General features: G+C 35.8%; 4 protein-coding genes across 4 annotated transcripts; 1 reads left to right on the plus strand and 3 right to left on the minus strand.

Moving 5' to 3' along the window:
* Positions 1-36: 36 nt before the first annotated feature.
* Positions 37-5,260, minus strand: LOC116288942 (SKA complex subunit 2). Its single transcript, XM_031695808.2, has 10 exons — positions 5,211-5,260; positions 4,854-4,943; positions 4,246-4,341; positions 3,807-3,887; positions 2,913-2,976; positions 2,098-2,208; positions 1,464-1,588; positions 1,095-1,138; positions 949-1,024; positions 37-382 (listed from the first exon to the last, which is right to left on the minus strand). Exons 1-10 carry the CDS (start codon positions 5,241-5,243, stop codon positions 320-322), a joined length of 783 nt encoding a protein of 260 aa, XP_031551668.1. The 5' UTR covers positions 5,244-5,260; the 3' UTR covers positions 37-319.
* Positions 5,261-5,699: 439 nt separating this feature from the next.
* LOC116288937 (thioredoxin domain-containing protein 17) lies at positions 5,700-11,552 on the minus strand. The gene is made up of 4 exons (XM_031695803.2): positions 11,353-11,552; positions 10,373-10,454; positions 10,014-10,092; positions 5,700-6,804 (listed from the first exon to the last, which is right to left on the minus strand). The coding sequence occupies exons 1-4, from the start codon at positions 11,507-11,509 to the stop codon at positions 6,739-6,741; spliced, it is 384 nt and encodes a 127-aa protein (XP_031551663.1). The 5' UTR covers positions 11,510-11,552; the 3' UTR covers positions 5,700-6,738.
* Positions 11,553-11,908: 356 nt separating this feature from the next.
* On the plus strand, positions 11,909-16,527 carry LOC148910072 (uncharacterized). Its single transcript, XM_089032406.1, has 12 exons — positions 11,909-12,589; positions 12,701-12,847; positions 12,931-13,075; positions 13,156-13,387; positions 13,471-13,819; positions 13,960-14,157; positions 14,312-14,498; positions 14,573-14,824; positions 14,895-15,066; positions 15,208-15,356; positions 15,608-15,805; positions 15,900-16,527. Exons 1-12 carry the CDS (start codon positions 12,221-12,223, stop codon positions 16,025-16,027), a joined length of 2,526 nt encoding a protein of 841 aa, XP_088888532.1. The 5' UTR covers positions 11,909-12,220; the 3' UTR covers positions 16,028-16,527.
* On the minus strand, positions 16,266-17,588 carry LOC148910073 (uncharacterized). The gene is made up of 3 exons (XM_089032421.1): positions 17,217-17,588; positions 16,844-17,098; positions 16,266-16,458 (listed from the first exon to the last, which is right to left on the minus strand). Exons 1-3 carry the CDS (start codon positions 17,480-17,482, stop codon positions 16,299-16,301), a joined length of 681 nt encoding a protein of 226 aa, XP_088888547.1. The 5' UTR covers positions 17,483-17,588; the 3' UTR covers positions 16,266-16,298.

Consider the following 17,588-nt stretch of genomic DNA (forward strand, 5'->3'; position numbering starts at 1 on the left):
GATTGCTGACAAGGGATGACAAAATATTAATGAAGAAGTTCAAAAAGGTTTGATATTTATTTAAAAAGCTTTGGAGAGCAGACATGGGTTCACGAGAATTAAGCAAAGCACCAATCTATTAGCCTGTGTAGTTGGCCCTGGATGGCTGAATTCACTTCCCAGGCACCAATTCCCCCAGGGCTGGCCATGCAATCTAATAATGAAGGTTTCTGACAGGGTGCATTTCATTTGCTAATTAATTATTAATTAATTTTATTTACTATTAAGTAATCAATATTTTATTGTAAAGAAAGTTAACATTAAAAAATCCAACAAAAAATCAACTTTGCCACTTGACAGCTCCTTTGTTTGTGATTTGTATAATCTTCAAAGATCTTAGCACCTGTAAGTCAGAGAAAAATAAGGGAGCTTTCATTTATTAGCACATGGGAGGGGTGTTGGCAAAATCATGTGAAAAGCTTAACGAACATAACTCAAACCCCCCCCCCCCCCCCCCTCATCATCCTCCAATAGTTCTCAACCCTCCTCAATATGTGATAACCCCCCTAACCACTTTCTTAAAACATAATCCCACTACAGTTTTTCAGACCCCCAACATGCACTAATGAATGAAGGCCCCTAAAATGGAAGATGCTTTGGGCAATCACGTGATGGCAGCCATAACAGGAGGCACAACAATAGTCTTTTTCACCTGGGAAACTGAATTCTTTATTATGTAAATAAGATTCAACCAGATTTAATTGTTCCTGTCATGGCTGCCATCACTTTATGATGCAAAGCTTCTATTGAACTAGAACATGTTTGGTCAAATCTTTTTTTCCCCAGTCATTTTGAGCAGTAACATTGAACTAGAAACAAGGTATGGCTGAGCTACAACTATTTTGGCCAGTCATCACGACTGTCGACTGACCAGCTATTATTTTTAGCCCTGTTTTGTAAAATTTTTACCTTGAGTTTAGCTTGTCCAGTTGCTCCTGTGATCTTAAGACCCATCTCCATCATATCCGACACAGTCAATGGAGAGCTAGATAGAAAGAACATCTTTAAAATTGCTTTTAATATTAATAAGATTAGTTAACAATCTTTGATCGTACCTTTTCTTATTTGTCTTGAAATAATTGAAAAGGGCTTCATGGACCTAAGCAGTAAATTTAGAGAAGAGAAAAATATAATTACCTCAGTGACTTTAGCATAATAATAAATTATGCAGAAACTTTAGAAAACATTTGTTTAAAAATTGAAAGAAATAAAAATAAAAATTGGCAACTTAAAAGAAAAAATTCCCTTGCCAATAAAAAAGTGGAGAAGAATGACGTCTTTCTGAGAAGGAAAGAAAGAATGAAGCAAGGAAGAAATTAACAGAAAGAAGAAAAGGGAACAGTTGAGGTCTGGAAGGGAACAGTTGAGGTCTGGAAGGGAACAGTTGAGGTCTGGAAGGGAAAAAAAACAGGAAAATTTAAAACCTTATTGACAGCATCAAGTTTTACTCTTCCTTTCACCAGTGTTGACACATTATGAAACTCGTCTTCTGTAATGGCTAAAAATTTCTTCAGGGACTTTCTTGATATAGGCTTTTCTTGCTCGGAATCTGGAAAAAAATACGTAAGAAAAAAATCCAAACTAAATAAGCTTAGTAGAACCTGACAATTAAATAAAATAAATATACTGTAAGATAAAATCTGAACTAGATAAGCTCAAACTTGATAATGAAACTAAATAAAACAAAAGATCCCTTCACAGAAATAAATAAACAAATAAACAAAATATCCCTTGAAGTATTCACAGAAATATAGGGTGGGGTAGTGGCAAGTTCATTTGCCTATCACCTCCGTGGACTCAGGTTCAATTCCTCGACTTTCACATGTGAGTAGATTTTGTTGGGTTTCTCTGACTCCATTCAAGGATTTTTCTCCAATTTCTCTAAACTTTTTTCCCCTACCTCTTCAACAGCAATTTTTCGTATATGATATGAAAAACAGCTGCTGAGAAGGGTAGGGTCCAATGACATTGATCAACATGGAGGTTGTTTCAGGGTTCAATAAAAGCATTGGTCCAATATTGAATACTGTAGACCTCCTAACATGCCGTCCAACATACCTGCATCAGCGATTGAAAGATTAGAACTAAATTCTAAATTCTCTTTATCCTGTTCCATGTCTTCCTTAACATATTTTGGGTGATGTTCACAATTTTGAAGACTTCTTTCAGCTAAAAATTTTAAAAATGTCACAAAATACTGGTAAAGACTAAGGCTAATTCTTTTAGCTAAATGTTGAAAAACATTTCACACACGTCACTTCATCCCATCCAATTCTTCCTCTCACTCATCAAGATCACATATTCTACTGTTAATATACTCTCATATTTATCAGTTCCACCTGCCATTTTATGATATATTTTATTCTTAAAGTGCCTATCGCCCTTCTGACAATATTTACAGTATTGATTCTACATGGGGTAAGATGTCGAAAAACCTGAAAAAAATTCATAGTTTGAGTGCAGCTTCTTGTAGTTATGAAGGTTTTTCCATACCATATGCTAATGCGGTGACGTATGAGGAGGCATTTATGGTTATTTGTTGTTCCTTGTAATTCGAAAAACCGGCTTCTATGTGAAAAATAGCTTGCAATAATTTCTATAAGAGCAATGGGCAAAACAATGACGTATTCCAAATTTAATTTATCTGCGCCAGTAAGGTTTTGTATATTAAATGATTACTCCTCATACGTCACAATATTAGCATATGGCATGGAAAATCCTTTATAACTTCAAGAAGCCACACTCAAACTATGAAATTTTTTCGGGCTTTTCCACATCTTACCCCATGTAGAATCAATACTGTGAATATTGTCAGAAGGGTGATAGGCACTTTAAACTTTTTCTCTTTCATGAGTAACATTAGATAAACTCACAGTAATCACTTGATTCCTTCCATTGTTGCACCACAAATTCTTCTTCTGTTGTCTTCTCCGAAACCTGATTAATATAATTCAAGAAAAATCATTAAATATTTAAATAAAAGACTAACCAAACTGATTACATCAAAAAGCCGTCATGAAACATGATTTATAGGAAGCTTCTGTCAGAACCTTTGACTATCACCAGTGCAAACCCAGAATCAATAATGCTGAGCTTTGTGTGACAAGAGATTAGAGTTGCTTGCTAGTTTTTACTCCTGTGCAGCCTGCAGCAAATAACTTTACTCTGGGTTCTCCAGTTTACCTCCCTTCATGAAAATCAACTTTCAAAATTCCAGTTGGATTCAGTGGAAGCATAACCATCTTGGGAAGCAAGAGTGACGTGCACTGCCAATGCGTTGCCTCTGACTAATGCACCCGGGGGGGGGGGGGGGGGGGGGGGAGGGTACTACCACCCCAACTTGGGTATGGGTGTGCCGCCAGGACCGCAAAACCCTGACCCTATCCCAGACCTAAAACGTTGATTTTACATACCCTACCCCAGACTAAAACTAAAAAAGAATTGTACACCCTATCCCAGACTAAAAGACTTAAAATACGGTTTTACAATCGATTGCAACCATTATTGTTTTTGTTGTTTTAATGTAGGCATAAAGCGTCGTAGCCTATTCGCCAGACAAAAATGACCAAATCGTTAACTCAGAATAAAATGATACCCTATCCCAGACAAAATGTCAAAAAATGATACCCTACCCCAGACCCAAAAGCCGAAAAACCATATCCTATAGGGCGGCAAATACCCGTATAGCAAATATAGGGGAGTGCCCCCCCCCCCCCCCGGGCTAATGCAACCTGGTTTTGATTCCTGCTCAAGCCCAAGACACCTACCTTAGTTCCTGTTTGATGTTGTAAGTGTTGTAGAAGATGTTGTGATGGTACAAGGCATCCTACTAGTGAACTCTCTACCTCCTAACAGCACAGAAATTTATCTCATAAAAAATCATCCATAATTATTTTCTTCAGTGTGCCATAGAAAATACACTTATGTTTGCATGAAGCTAAATGCCTGGCTTTCACTGGTATTAATACTCTATTTTACAGTTCCATTCAGTGACCACAAATAATAGTTCCAAGTCATGGCTTGGGTTTTCCGCTTATAGTAAAACTATACTTTTTATTGTGTGCAGCAAATCCAGCCTTGGCTTGGAACTATTATTCATTGTCACTGAATGTTGGACATCCATGAGGGGATGGAGTTTGCCAATACAGTGATGCTGTAAATTTTATGGCCGTCCCATGTAGACATAAAACAGTAAAATAAACTTGCCTTTTGCTGGGAGTGGATTTCTGTGGCTTCCATACTAAGAGCTTTTAATTCCTCCTTTGCTTTACGTATTCTTTCTAGAAGCTTGATTGGATTGAGCTAATTTTATATGTAAAAAATCGAAATATTACGATAAATTAATATTAGAGCATTTTTTGTTTGACTGTGAAAAATTCACAGCACGAAGACGGTTGTGACACTGCAATGCATACACTAGACCAATCACTTTGCTTCAGTATTTACTTTCCGGCCAATCAAATACCCGGAACTTGGTCACACCAAGGTCACAACACTGCAAGATCAAACACATCAGCAAGAAAAAAAATCAGCCAATTAAAATTCTAGAAAACATTTATGGTCATGGCACGCTTACGGCACCGAGCTTTCCACAGTCATACGAAAACTGCTCTATGAAATGGTGAGTGGTTTTTCATATTTTTTTATGTTTTTCTAGATCAACCTCTTGGGAAAAACAGCTGTTTTCAAAGATAACTTTCTGCTTATTGAACCATTTATTATATTATTTTTTCGATATTGTTTTTTGTTCTGAGAGGCATTAAAAGAAGTAGGAACGAAGTCAGAAAAAAATTAAATCATCAAAGGTTTCTCACTTGATGCTGGCCGTTTGTCGAAAACTGTCGAGAAAACTGAGAATCCAACCGTAAAGAGACATAGTTAAGATCTGATTCTGCTTTCTGCACCTACAATAACAAGTAAAACAAGCTATTTCAGACGAAATTCTTCTGCAATAAGTAAACTAAAAGTTGCAGAAGCAAATAAAAGTAAATTAGCAAAGTAAAAATGGCCCAAATTTTTCAAATTTTGGCGCCAAAATGGATTCAGTTCAACTGAAATTGTATGGCTATTTTACGATAAAATAGATAGAATAACTCGTAATAGCACATGTTTAAGGTTAAATAAGTCTGTAGAGACTGAAAAAGTGAGAAAATTTTTCAAGAAAGACTTACAAGAGCTTCTAACTTATCCACAACGGACTCCATGTTTGTTTTTTTTTTTGATAAACACTCGACCCAGTTTTCGCTAAAACCAAAGGAAGCCCGAGGCTTCGTAAGTTCATGGGTGAATAGCGGACGGAATGAGAAATAATATGTAAGACCACATTTTCAATAACCCAGATAACCAAGTGCAAAGATTTCTATTGATTTGATAGGTTTTATTTGAATATGATATATAGTTACCGCATCTTTGTACTTCTGCACCAGATTTTATTAAATATTCATGCGGGATTCCTATGGATATAGTCTGTGAAATTCCCTTCCCCTCCCCGGAGAGCCATGTTCACAGGCTATTGTATGCTCATGTAAATGGCAGGAAATATTGGTACATTGACCCCCATGTGGTTAATAAGACCTTCCCCCTCCACCACGCCCATGTGGTAACAAGCTGTACTCCTAAGAAGCAATTTTCAATTTTCAACACACATCACTACCAATAGCTGACCAGTATACTCACAGGCAAGTTTATTATTCATTCCCAAGTCCTATCTACATATGCCATGAGTTTATTACTCTATTTATTGCTCTATAAAATAATTTATTACCACAATCTATTATCAGTAGTGCTAGTTGGTGTTTATAAGACATTTTCATTGCAATGTTAATCTTTTAACCATCATCACTTGTTAAAGTTCTTACCAAGTTGCTTTGTTTTAACAGCAAATTGATCTTTGGTTAGCATTATAATGACAATACCAATTACATTACAACAACTAGTGCTATTAAAGGACAAATCATACATCTACTACTACCTTTACATAATTTAACAAAAAAGAAATAATGACAGCAATTTAGGATGCACAAAATAATAAATTCTAAATGAAAATGAAAATAAAATTTAAGATAACAAAAATAGCAAAAATAAAATAACAATTGCTGGAAGTAATCCAAATATCTAATCAATAACATTTACCTAACACAAATTAAAGATACTGCATAATATAAGTTATTTTTGAGACTTCAATTTTAACTTCCGGGCATAAAATATATTAAATCGAATTTCACAGTAGAACCAATTTAGATGAAATAAGACAAAATTAAAGTCATTCAAAAGGAAAATACTACAAAAACAAATACAACATATCAATTATTTTTTGTGTTCTTCTAATTTTGTTTCAAATACCTTTATTTCGCATCAAGAGAAAGACTAACTCTACTAACTCTCACATGAAATATTCTTGTTCTTAAGGTCAAATATTAAAAGCACATGCAAGGGACTTTCATTTCTATTGCAACTGAGATATCAGTTATCCTAAGATTGAGGCAAAGAACTGGGTCTAGTTGGTATTGCAGTGTACTGTGGGATTGTTTAAAGTGACATATTTCCAAGATGGCATCAATTTTGTCCCCTCAAACAGTCCCACAATGCACTGCAATGCCAACTCTGAAAACTCCCCCCTCAATTTTAGAAAGGCTAATAAGCTCTCAACAGGATTCCCTTCATTTCTTTTCATTCCTTGCTGTTGTTGTTGCTGTTGTTTTAGTCTTTGAAGAACATATCCACCAAGTCTTGCTTTTTGCATTCATCTGGACCAAGGCGCTTTTGCTGAATTAGATATGGGAAGCACTGATTATCAATATTATCTTCATACTCCTCTTCTTCATAATCATCTGTCGCCCCATTTTCCCTTTATTTTCTCCTCATCAGCATCATTATCATCATCACCATCACTATCATCATCATCAACCACCATCACCACCACCATCATCATCATCATCAACATTATTTGCATCACCATTGCCATTATACATCATCCCTTAACATTATCAGTCGTCATCATCCACTATCATGTATCATCAATTATTATCATCATCACCACCACTAGATGCATCCTAGCAAATTTTTTGAACCTCACCCTGGACATGTTCAGTTGCTCATTAAAAGTAGAAAACAGCTAGTTTTCAAAAACTTTTTTCATGATTATTTGGTATTTGACCGAAAGTTTTGGCAGCAAGATTTTGAAGGCTCACCATCTATTTTTGAGCTAGTAATCCAACTGCAATGTTCAAATAGGTAAACTTTTGCCGCAAAAATCGAAAAAAATACTTTTTTTCGATTTTTCTCCAAAAATCTTGGAGATCCCTAGAGTGCTCCTTATGCTGGTTCAACCTAGGATCTCCACCTTGTTTTGGTGTCACGTTAAATTTACGAGGCTTGCAAGTCTAGTGTAAGTTCTATGACTACTTGGAACCCTAGGTTTCAAAGTTATGTCAATTTTTGAAACTTGAAAAAAAATTGCCTAAAACATGACGCAAAATTATGAAACTTGCTAGACATGGTTTTTGAAGGTTAAGAAGAAGCTTTGCAAAAGAATCTGCATGAATTTCGTAATTTTACGCAAAATACAGCTGATGGTAAACTTTTTGAACATGTTCAAAATTGTTCTTTGTCTCTTTTCGACTATAAAATATATCAAATAAACGACAATAATTATGGATCAGATAAAAAGAAGCTTCCTCTAACAGCCTATGAGATTTTTTATGCAAAACAAACGCATTTTGATTTTTTATTCAACACTTTAGGGGAAAAATTGGTAGCATATAAATCTTCCAAAATTTGTTTCGAATGTTCCATACCTTGCAATACAGCTTAAAAGTGAACAAATAGTCGGGACAAAGCATTATAAGTGGCTAATTTTGGGATAATATTGAAAAAAATCGAACTTATCCCCAGGTGGAAATTCATGAAAAAATCAAATAAAATACCATGCAATTGAATTATAGCTGGGATAATGTATTGAGTAAACATCCAAAAAGTATGCCTATACTTTTTGAAGTTCCTGATAGATATTCTGGACATTTTAAATAAATTTACGAAACCCCCGTTTTGAAGGGGGAGGGGAGGGTTAGGGTTAGAGATACTTGAGATACCGGTTGTATCGAGACTCAATTCTCAGATATTATTTTTTAGGATTCAAGACTTTTTTAATAGCTAGGACCTATCTTCATGCCTTACTCTGATTTTTGATGAAAGGTCATCTAGCTTATCGGCCAAGACTATCTTCTGAGATGTACATGCTCTTGAAGAAGTAAAACAACGCCAGGCCTGTGGTTTTTAGCAGTAAAGGAGAGAAGTTTGATTCCTCTGCAGTAGGGCGAAGACCTGTCGAGTTTATAAAGAAAGTGAAATCCAAAGAAGATTCACCCTCACATGTACTTGAAAAACATCTTCACCAGTAGTGGCAGGAGAAGAACCCAAGACAGAAGAAATGCACGCACAACTATTGGAACACAATCCGTTAAATGAGATACTCTTTTGCCATTGACTGCACAAAGAAATACATATGCATTTGATTTTTTCCTAAATTTCCATCTCAGAATAAGTTCGATTTATTTCAACATTAACCAACATTAGTCACTTCTCATGCATTTCTCTCGACTATTTATTCATTTTTAAACTGCATAGCAAGGTAGAAGCAAGTGTAGAGAACCATTTAAGGCTAGGAATCATATCTGCTCTTGGACATGTAAACACCCAAAACTGCTATGTAAAACGCAATATGAAATTAAAGGAGCAACTGAGTCACACAACAACAAGGAAACGTCCATCAAAACCTAAGGAGCAGACTGTATCACTAGCTGTAGAAGTGGAACAGATACCTATGTGGAACAGATACCTATAATATTTGTCCTAGACTCACCTATATCAGTGCGAAAAACAAGTCAAATGATGACCTACAAAATTCAGCGATAGAGCAGACGAAGAAAGCAAAGCCTTAATTTGCTTGAGACGTGTTTCTTTTAAATTACACCAAAGTATCAAGAAAATACAAAACAGAAACAAGAAGTCAAAGATTTTGGGAATGCTTAATGTCGAAGAAAGAAGGAGAAGAGTATCATATATTATAAAAAAAGCTAGCCAGAATTACTGTACCACGGAGTACTCAGTATTGATCTGCAGAGCCTGGTTTATATCAGAACTGGTTTCCAAAATCAGCAATTGAAACAAGGTCATCAATTTCAGAACGACGTTCACAGATGAAATGGAGTGCAGAAAACAGTGAAGTTATAACAAATGCATCTGGAGAGGACATGAAATTTAGAAGATTACAGCCAAGAAAATTTAGAATCCTAGAAGGTTTTGAAAACCAATTTGGATGACAGGGCATGACGACAATGGTGCTTAGAGAAAGTCCGCACAGAATGGAAAAGAGTTAATGAAAAGCTGACAAGTTGGAAACCAACGCAAGCCATGACAAAGTAAGAAATGACAAAACCAAATTTTATCAAAAGGAGTATATCTACTGTTAAAACCCAGGACTTTAGCATGGTGGTGTAAAAAAGTTATAAATACGTTAATTAGACTAAAAAAAGTACATAAGAGGAAAGAAATTCAATGGGGAAATACTATTTTGTGAAGGCAAAGCTCACCATCTATAATTTCCTAAGATATGAGGAAAAAACAAAACAGTAAACTTTTTGAACATGTTAAAAAAGAGCACCATGTTCAAATACATTACTTAGAAATAGGTAAACTTTTTGAACATGTCAAAAAGTTTACTATGTCTAAGTAAGAATTTTGAACATGTTCAAAAAACTTACCTACAAACTAGGTAAACTTTTTGAACTTAGGCAAGAATGCATATGGCCACCACCACCACCATCATCGTCATCACCACCACCATCATCATCAACAATGACACCATTATCAATAATTTGTAAACATACTGAATTTTATATTAACAAAATCAGCAGCTAACCTGTCAACAGTTACATTTACATTGGCAAATAATAGATCATTTACATGATACTTACAGTGCCAATTTCAACAAGGGTTGGGATTCCCGTCAGCTTGTACTTTCCAGTTCTGAATTCATTATTGGGGTCTTTCCAACTGATAAGAAATATAAAAGGTTAAATATTAAACACAAATATGCCCTACAGTAACAAATGATTATGCCATTCAATAGGCATATTTGGAATATTTCTCTAAATACAAGCATGTAATACCCATTTCATTTGGGCATAATCATTTCCCATTTCATTCCTTTGAGAACATTAAAGATTCCTTGTTTGAGTTGTGTGCAAATTCATGAGATGGGAAAGATTTTTGTGCCTATACTGGTCTTTATTATTTGGCTTTAGGCTCATATCATAATGTAACAAATACATACGTTGGTCTGTCTCCAACTACTACCAGTATGAATACAGAATCAGATGGAGCTGAATTGAGACCTTTTTCCACCACTGGTTCAGCTTAAAAAAAGAAATAATTGTTTCAGATTATTAATAACATTGCTACACATATCATACTAGGTAATTATTGTAAATATTACATGCCAAGATATCCCCACTTCCATGAGAATACCTCAACCCAAACAAGCGTTTATGAATGACGATACAAAAGTGATCTAGAAAGTTTGCAATAATATGGAGAAGTTCTGGAGAACAATAATTGGAGAAAAAAATCCTAAAATTGAAGGAGAGACCTAAATCTCAATGGCCCCTCCCAATACAAACATAAATAATTTCCGATAATATCTCAAATATATACTTCAAGAAAAAATGAAGTCTTTTATGATGTATCATTAAAAAAACTAGTCTAAACTCAAAGATAGCTGTCTTTTAAAGAGTTCTTTTACTTAGAATGCCATGGCCATATATCTACAATGAATGGTTTATTTGCGAGTCAAATACTGTCATCATGTCTTATAAATATATCAAACACCTGACATCGCAGAAAGACGTCGAAATCCTAAAGACAGGGCTGCAGAAAATTACATTTTACATCAAGAATCAAAATTCTAATGTTAGTACATTGCATATAATCTTATAGCTGAGGGAATCAAAAGCGAATGTTCCAAGCACGAGATAGAAACGAGGGAGTTAAATCCCGGATATAAATCGCACGTTTGTTTAGATTTAGAATATTTACTGGGTGTAGCCCTCATCACTAAAAAAACAGGCTCGACAAAGAACGAAAAATCTATAAATTTTGATTCACAAAGGGGTAGAAATTAAGCTAAAACTGTGGTTGAGGTAATCACAATTCAAAATTCACAAAATCTAAGCAATTAAATACATTCTCATACATGTATTGACTGTATAAATGAGATCCTCCAAAATTCTAAAGTAAAGAAATTCAAGTCCTCACCATCTCGACAATCCGGGCACCAGCTATCGCCTGTCTCATCTATAGCACCGATAAACATCACAAATTTTCTCTTCTCGTCGGCATTTTCTTGGATCGTAGTCTCGAGGTTCTGTAATCCTTCTACTTGGAGCTGAGTTGGTTTTTGTTCAGCAGCCATATTTGTGGAAGTTCCTTCTCGAACTCCTCGTTCAGATGAAAGACTGGTAACACAGGAAGCCCAATTAATAACATGAAAAGTGAAAATAAAATCAGAAAAAAATGTACGTCTTTACTAATTTTTTTTTTCATTTGAGGCGAAGTAAGAGTCATTCATAACAAGAGTGAATGAAAAAATTAAACAATAATTTAGTGCTATATTTTTCAAAAAAATACAGCGGAAACACAGGAAGCCCAATAATACACTGGGCGCTTCCAATGGGGTGGGGAATCTGTCATCAATTTTTCAAAAGAGGAGCTTTGAAGTCATCAGAATCTTGAATCAATACGAAATATCCACAACGTTTGTTTTTTTAAAGAGTATTTTCCCCCAGTTCTCAGCTCTTTCTTAAAGTCCCTATGACGCTTATTTTTTGTCATTTTTTTAACAGTTGTATTAAAAGTAGAAGGTCTTGGGAGACTATTCGTTTATAAAATTCTCGAGTATGAATTGTAAAAGTATCTTTTTAAGAGCTTTAAAAGTGGCAAAAAATTAAATTTTGGGCTTCCTGTGTTAAATTGACCGAGCAAAAGGAAGCCTATGGGAGCCTGTGCTGTGACGTCACCGGAGTAAGACACAATATGAATCCAGTAAAGTTGCCATAAAATTACATACGGTGTATAATTAATTGCTCGTAGTTGGTGAGTTCTGTTTTATTCTCTTGTTATAAATATGCCGTATCGGTGTGTAGTGGGAGGATGTTCGAACACTCCTGATCCAGAGAGGCAGATTTCACTGCATAAAATCCCCTTCGAGGACAATGAAGCTCCTGAAGCAAGGAAAAGACGGCGACAGTGGCTTCGGTTTGTCAGGACCAAACGTGCGAAGTGGAGTCCGACCACGAATTCTCGTGTATGTTCCGAGCATTTTCGTCCAGAAGACTTTGTCAGGAGACCACTGGATATACCTTCTAATATTTCGTTTGTTCCAAGGCTAATTTCAGACGAAGTAGGGGTAGTTCCAGTGCCATCAATTCATCAGCCGGCAAAAGATTCTTCAAGCGCGTCACGGCCGTCTTCAGATCTACGTGAAACACGCAAGGTATGTAACAATCATATTATTTTAGGTATGGTTCAACTTATTCGCGCTACCTTCTGGTAATTGATATTTTGTTGTCTCCAATAATGCTTCTTCTTTTTCCTACATCTTTAGATTGTTAGAGAAGTTATGAAAACTGCAAGCGAACCAAGTTGTTCATCGACCGGAGACGGTGACGACTCGATTTGCGGTAGTACGATTCCGGTTCAGGATGCTGAGAATGTGGTGCCTGATGAATCATTAGAACAAATCTGTGTTCAGGTAATTTATCCAAAATAATTACTGCATTTTAAAAGTTATGTGGAAATATTCCCTTACAAAATGTTTTGTCCTTTACCATCTAGATTCATCATGTGTCCACACAAACTCCAGACTCGTGCCTTGAATGTAAAAGGCTTGCAAACGAGAACCGGGAATTAAGAAACAAGATTGTTGACCTGAAGACAAAGCAAGAAAGATATTTATCTTTGATTCGGAAAATGGAAGAGGGTAAGATAATTATTTTTGGCGTTACGATATAAAACAACTTGCGGGAAAGTAAAAAACATTGCTTCCGTTGTTCTTTCTAGACATGGAGAGTATTTCCACAAAATTGAAAGAACATGAAAATTTCCAGAGCGAAGAGTTAGTACATGTACAGAGGAGTGATGATCAAGAAGAGATGTATATAGAAGATGAGGAACCAGAAGAACCAGATTTCGGAAGTGGCGACGACTCTTCAGCAACAGAATATGAACCTGAAACTGGAACGGACGAGACCGACTCAGAGGAAGAGGACAACTTCGAAGACGTGGACAAGAGGTATTCCATCTAAAATAATATCTTTGATCAACCTTCTATGTTTCTGTTAGATCAATGAAGAGATGTCTTTCATTTTTTTGTAGAACTTGGTCGGATAATCTGAGAGAACCTAAATACATTGTGTTTCTTTCCAAGCTCCTGCTTTTGTTCAATATCTGCCATGTCTGCAAAACGGACCACCCTGTTGTGTCGACCAGAAAAACGGAAACGATGGTCGAAGTTCAAACCATTTGCAAAAACAAGGCATGTCCTAAACCAGTACAGATTTGGTCAAGTCAGCCTCAGATGCCAGGGACAAGAATGGCTGCAGGAAACTTTTTACTATGTTTTGGGATTTTGCTGTCAGGAAGTGCAGCTTCCAAGGTTATGCAGATGTTCAAACATATGGGGTTATCCTGTCTTTCACTGAGAACATACTTCAGACATCAAAGGGTAGGTATTACCTACCCTGTTGTATGTATTTTTGTTTGCCCCTCTCTCCCTTTTATTTTCTTTCTGTTCTTTGTAATTATTATTACTCACCTCTCCTGTCTGTGTTATGTATTTAAGACAATATTGTTTTTATTTCATAGAGTAAATTGTTTCCAGCCGTGCACCTGTTCTGGAAAAAGTATCAAGAAAGAATGTTCCAGAAATTGAAAGAAACAGGAGAAAATATCATTATTGCAGGAGATGGCAGGCATGATAGCATGGGACACAGTGCAAAATACTGTGCCTACTCTATTTTTGCCTGCACAATTTCCTCAATTATAACATTTTCTTTAATTCAAGTAAGCTTCCAATTACAACCTAATGAAATAATATGAATATGTCTTGTGGATCTTTTGTGGTACTGCTTAAGAGAAAGGAGAAAATGCCACAATTTAAATTCCACTTCATTTACCAATGAATTTGTTAAAACTTTGCTTTTTTATTTTTTTACAGAGAAATGTGGCAGGAAGCAGTCCAGCAATGGAATACCTTGGCTTTCAAGAGTGCATGAATTACCTCTTAGGCTGTGGACTAGCAATTGGAACTGTTATCACAGATAGACACACTTCAATTGCCAAACATATGAGGGAGCGTTTAGCAAATATAACCCATTACTTTGATCTTTGGCACCTTAAAAAAAGTATGAAACATTTCTGACAGAAATTCCCCTTCTATTTGAAGAAACTAAACTAAAATGTATTCATTTTATTTTAGAAATTCGCAAAGTTCTCACAAAGATATCAAAGATCAGTGGTTGCTCTGCAATATTGGATTGGATCAAGCCCTGCGAGAACCATTTATTTTGGAGCGCCACAACAACCTTGACAGGAAATGGTGAAGTAATATGGGCAAAGTTTAAGTCATTTCTCTACCATGTAACTAACAGACACAAAGATTTACCTATCCCATTATTCAACAAGTGTGCTCATGATGACAACATTCAAGATAGAAAATGGCTTGAAGAAGGTTTGTTAACATTATCCAGAAAATCAAAACAAAATATCATACACTAAAAATTTACCACCATTTTTCATAGATACTGTGGCATTCGAAAAACTAAAAGCAGGGCTAACAAAGAAATCTCTTGTAAATGGCATCAAGAAGATATCACCTTTAGAACAAACTAGTTCCTTGGAAGGTTTTCATTCTGTGCTCAACCACTACGCTCCCAAAATGATTGCCTACTCTTATTCAGGAATGTTTTGTAGGTAAGGTATTGGCCTCTTTAATCTTTTTTTATTTACTTACTATTGGAGATGGTACATGTCCCCAATAAAAAATAATTTTTTCTTTGAAATAATATTTTATACAGAAATTCACATTTTGCATTTGTATCTTTACCCTTCAAGACATATTATAGCTACCACACGCTTCAACTACAATCTTCACCGAGAAACATTAAAAAGAGAAGATGGCACCGACCAGGTCAAGATAGTCTATCCAAAATTTAAGAATGGTGAGGCAACTGTCCAAAATGTTAGAGTCCAGCCAAACTATGGTATGTGCGTGAATGTTTTTGTTGTTGTTTTTTTTTTGAAGGTCAAAGAATAATTAATCATAACAAATCACCAAAACCAAACAAATAAATTTAAAATCAAAATTTTGAAATTGATATTGTTTCTTTTTCCAATCAAAGTCATGAAAGTCATGAATTAAGTATATTGTATACCTTTATTGCCAAAACTTGAAATTATTATGGATATTTGTTAATCTGATATTTTTTGATTAATCTATTCATTAAAAAAAAAGATTATGTTGAAGAGATCTACAACACATTTCTTGTGGAACAACAAAACAGAACACTGGCATTGGCAGTTGAAGAATTGGTGACCATGGCACCACAACCAATGAATACGATGCTGGAGAAACAGCCAAAAAATGAAGCCATAATGAAGAGAATTCAAAGAAAGTCTATGGTTGCCCAGGATGTTCCCCCAACAGCTGCAGGTATTTTATTTTTTATCAAAAAAATGTAAAAAAAAGAAAAACTTATATGTATTTATGTATTTATGTGTATTTATATGATTTTATTTTTTCATAGTACCTCAATTACAAGTTGCTGCAGCTGCACAAAAAAGAACAGAACGGCAACAACCACACTGCCGGCTTTGCAACAAGCCAATGAAAGGACATAAAAATGTTGTAGAGTGTCCAAAAAATCAGAAGTGAAAAAAATGATGTTGTTATTATTATTTACTGTTGTGTATTGCCATTTCTGGTTGATTTCAATAATGAAATATTTCTTGTACTATTTTTGAGGTATATCTTGGCACCACAAGATATCCTTACATGTTTCAAATTGACAGATAGAGTGGTTTTTTCCCCCTACCCAAATCCAGGCAGAGTATCCCCCCTGGGGGGGGGGGATTAGGGCCTACTAATTAAATATGTATGACATTAGTAACTGTTTCATGGGTGTATGAAAACCATTCTCTATAATTTATTCATTATCATCTTCTTGAAATCCTATAAAGTCATCTTCACTTTTGAAGGTACTTCTGATTCTGTGGTAAGCACATGCAGGTAATGGCAACCTAGTTTTGCCAATTCGCCCATGGACAAGAAAGATATATTCCCTGTAGGCCACACTCCTTAAGAAGCTATAAAGAAAATCAGGAATTTTAAAAGTACAAATTAGAAAGAATTAAATATTGGACAGATGCATCATATTTCGACTCAGGCTATTAATAGTGTTAGCTGTATAAAGGAGAAAATGTAAATTTTGGCTGGCTGAACATGGGGAGGGTCATATATAGACAACATAGTGTTTTTTTGTGCTGAAGGCAGGATGGGGGAGGATTTATTGTTGTTGTTTATGAGACTGGGAAGGTCTATTTTTTATAGAGTGTTAAGCAGTTGGTAAGTTCTGAATACAGCATATCAGCTGCATGCTGCCACCATGTGATAGGACCAAGTTAGCGAATTAGGCGGTATAAATATTTGCCAAACTCATTTAGAATTTCGTAACTTGAAACGCTCACTTACGAATTCTCCGATCCCGTTTGCTTATATGTCTTCTTATCAATGGTCCGATATTTTGCGGCAGCCATTCTCAATGACCATTTGTCTAGGCACACGGTTGTGAAACCTGGATGTAGAGTGATACATGGCGGCGGCTCTCGAACTTCATTCAGAACCCACAACGAGCTAAGAGCTTCGCTAGTCTTGTCCAAATCCATGCAGCAATAACATTCGTTTGGATTTTGTGAAAGGTCAGTGCAGCAATGACCACAAGAACACCTATGAAGACATGAAAGCTTATATTAGGAGTAAAACTCACGTGGATCGTGGATAAAATACGACACATTACGGACATAAACAAAGTACTGTGCGACCAGTTATAACTTTGTTAACCTACCAGTTAGCTTCAACTCCTGAAAACCGTCTTTCTAGGGATTTTAGCCTTTCTTCTTTTTCTTTTTGGCGCTTATTGTATTCAAGAAGCCAGTCTTGTTCTGCTAGAGGCTCGTCTGCATATGGGCCACTAAATTCTTCTTCATCAAAGCAAATGTCCGCAGCCGCCGTCTGATTTTTCGATTCTATGTTATAAACTCCTGGGATATAATTCCACTCCGAGTCGTCTGAATATTCGCTTGAGTCTGAAGAGTGGCTTTCGGAGGACATTTTACAGAAAACAAGGCAAAATTTTCACTTATTACCCTGGAACAAGACGAAGTTGTAGCCGTTTCAATGTGGCTAGGTGTGCCAGACCAAAACTACCCAGAGCCTC

The sequence above is a fragment of the Actinia tenebrosa genome, unplaced genomic scaffold, assembly GCF_029948245.1.
Source record: "Actinia tenebrosa isolate PJP-AT-01 unplaced genomic scaffold, QUT_ActTen_1.0 PGA_scaffold1__47_contigs__length_23844297, whole genome shotgun sequence".
In the NCBI taxonomy this organism is placed as follows: domain Eukaryota; kingdom Metazoa; phylum Cnidaria; class Anthozoa; order Actiniaria; family Actiniidae; genus Actinia; species Actinia tenebrosa.

Excerpts from the sequence above, each read along its gene's own strand:
- LOC116288942 (XM_031695808.2), bottom strand. The coding sequence starts at position 5,243 with ATGGAGTCCGTTGTGGATAAGTTAGAAGCTCTT. Across the intron at positions 4,944-5,210 it reads TGGATAAGTTAGAAGCTCTT|GTGCAGAAAGCAGAATCAGA; the intron begins GTAAGTCTTTCT and ends TTGTTATTGTAG. Across the intron at positions 3,888-4,245 it reads AAATCCACTCCCAGCAAAAG|GAGGTAGAGAGTTCACTAGT; the intron begins GCAAGTTTATTT and ends CTGTGCTGTTAG.
- LOC148910073 (XM_089032421.1), bottom strand. The coding sequence starts at position 17,482 with ATGTCCTCCGAAAGCCACTCTTCAGACTCAAGCGAATATTCAGACGAC. Across the intron at positions 17,099-17,216 it reads TCAGGAGTTGAAGCTAACTG|GTGTTCTTGTGGTCATTGCT; the intron begins GTAGGTTAACAA and ends ATGTCTTCATAG. Across the intron at positions 16,459-16,843 it reads CAAACGGGATCGGAGAATTC|CTTCTTAAGGAGTGTGGCCT; the intron begins GTAAGTGAGCGT and ends TTTTCTTTATAG.
- LOC148910072 (XM_089032406.1), top strand. The coding sequence starts at position 12,221 with ATGCCGTATCGGTGTGTAGTGGGAGGATGTTCGAACACTCCTGATCCA. Across the intron at positions 13,388-13,470 it reads TTCGAAGACGTGGACAAGAG|AACTTGGTCGGATAATCTGA; the intron begins GTATTCCATCTA and ends ATTTTTTTGTAG. Across the intron at positions 15,806-15,899 it reads TGTTCCCCCAACAGCTGCAG|TACCTCAATTACAAGTTGCT; the intron begins GTATTTTATTTT and ends ATTTTTTCATAG.
- LOC116288937 (XM_031695803.2), bottom strand. The coding sequence starts at position 11,509 with ATGGCTGCTGAACAAAAACCAACTCAGCTCCAAGTAGAAGGATTACAG. Across the intron at positions 10,455-11,352 it reads GTGCCCGGATTGTCGAGATG|CTGAACCAGTGGTGGAAAAA; the intron begins GTGAGGACTTGA and ends TCTTTTTTTAAG. Across the intron at positions 6,805-10,013 it reads CCCTTGTTGAAATTGGCACT|CAAAAGCGCCTTGGTCCAGA; the intron begins GTAAGTATCATG and ends TATCTAATTCAG.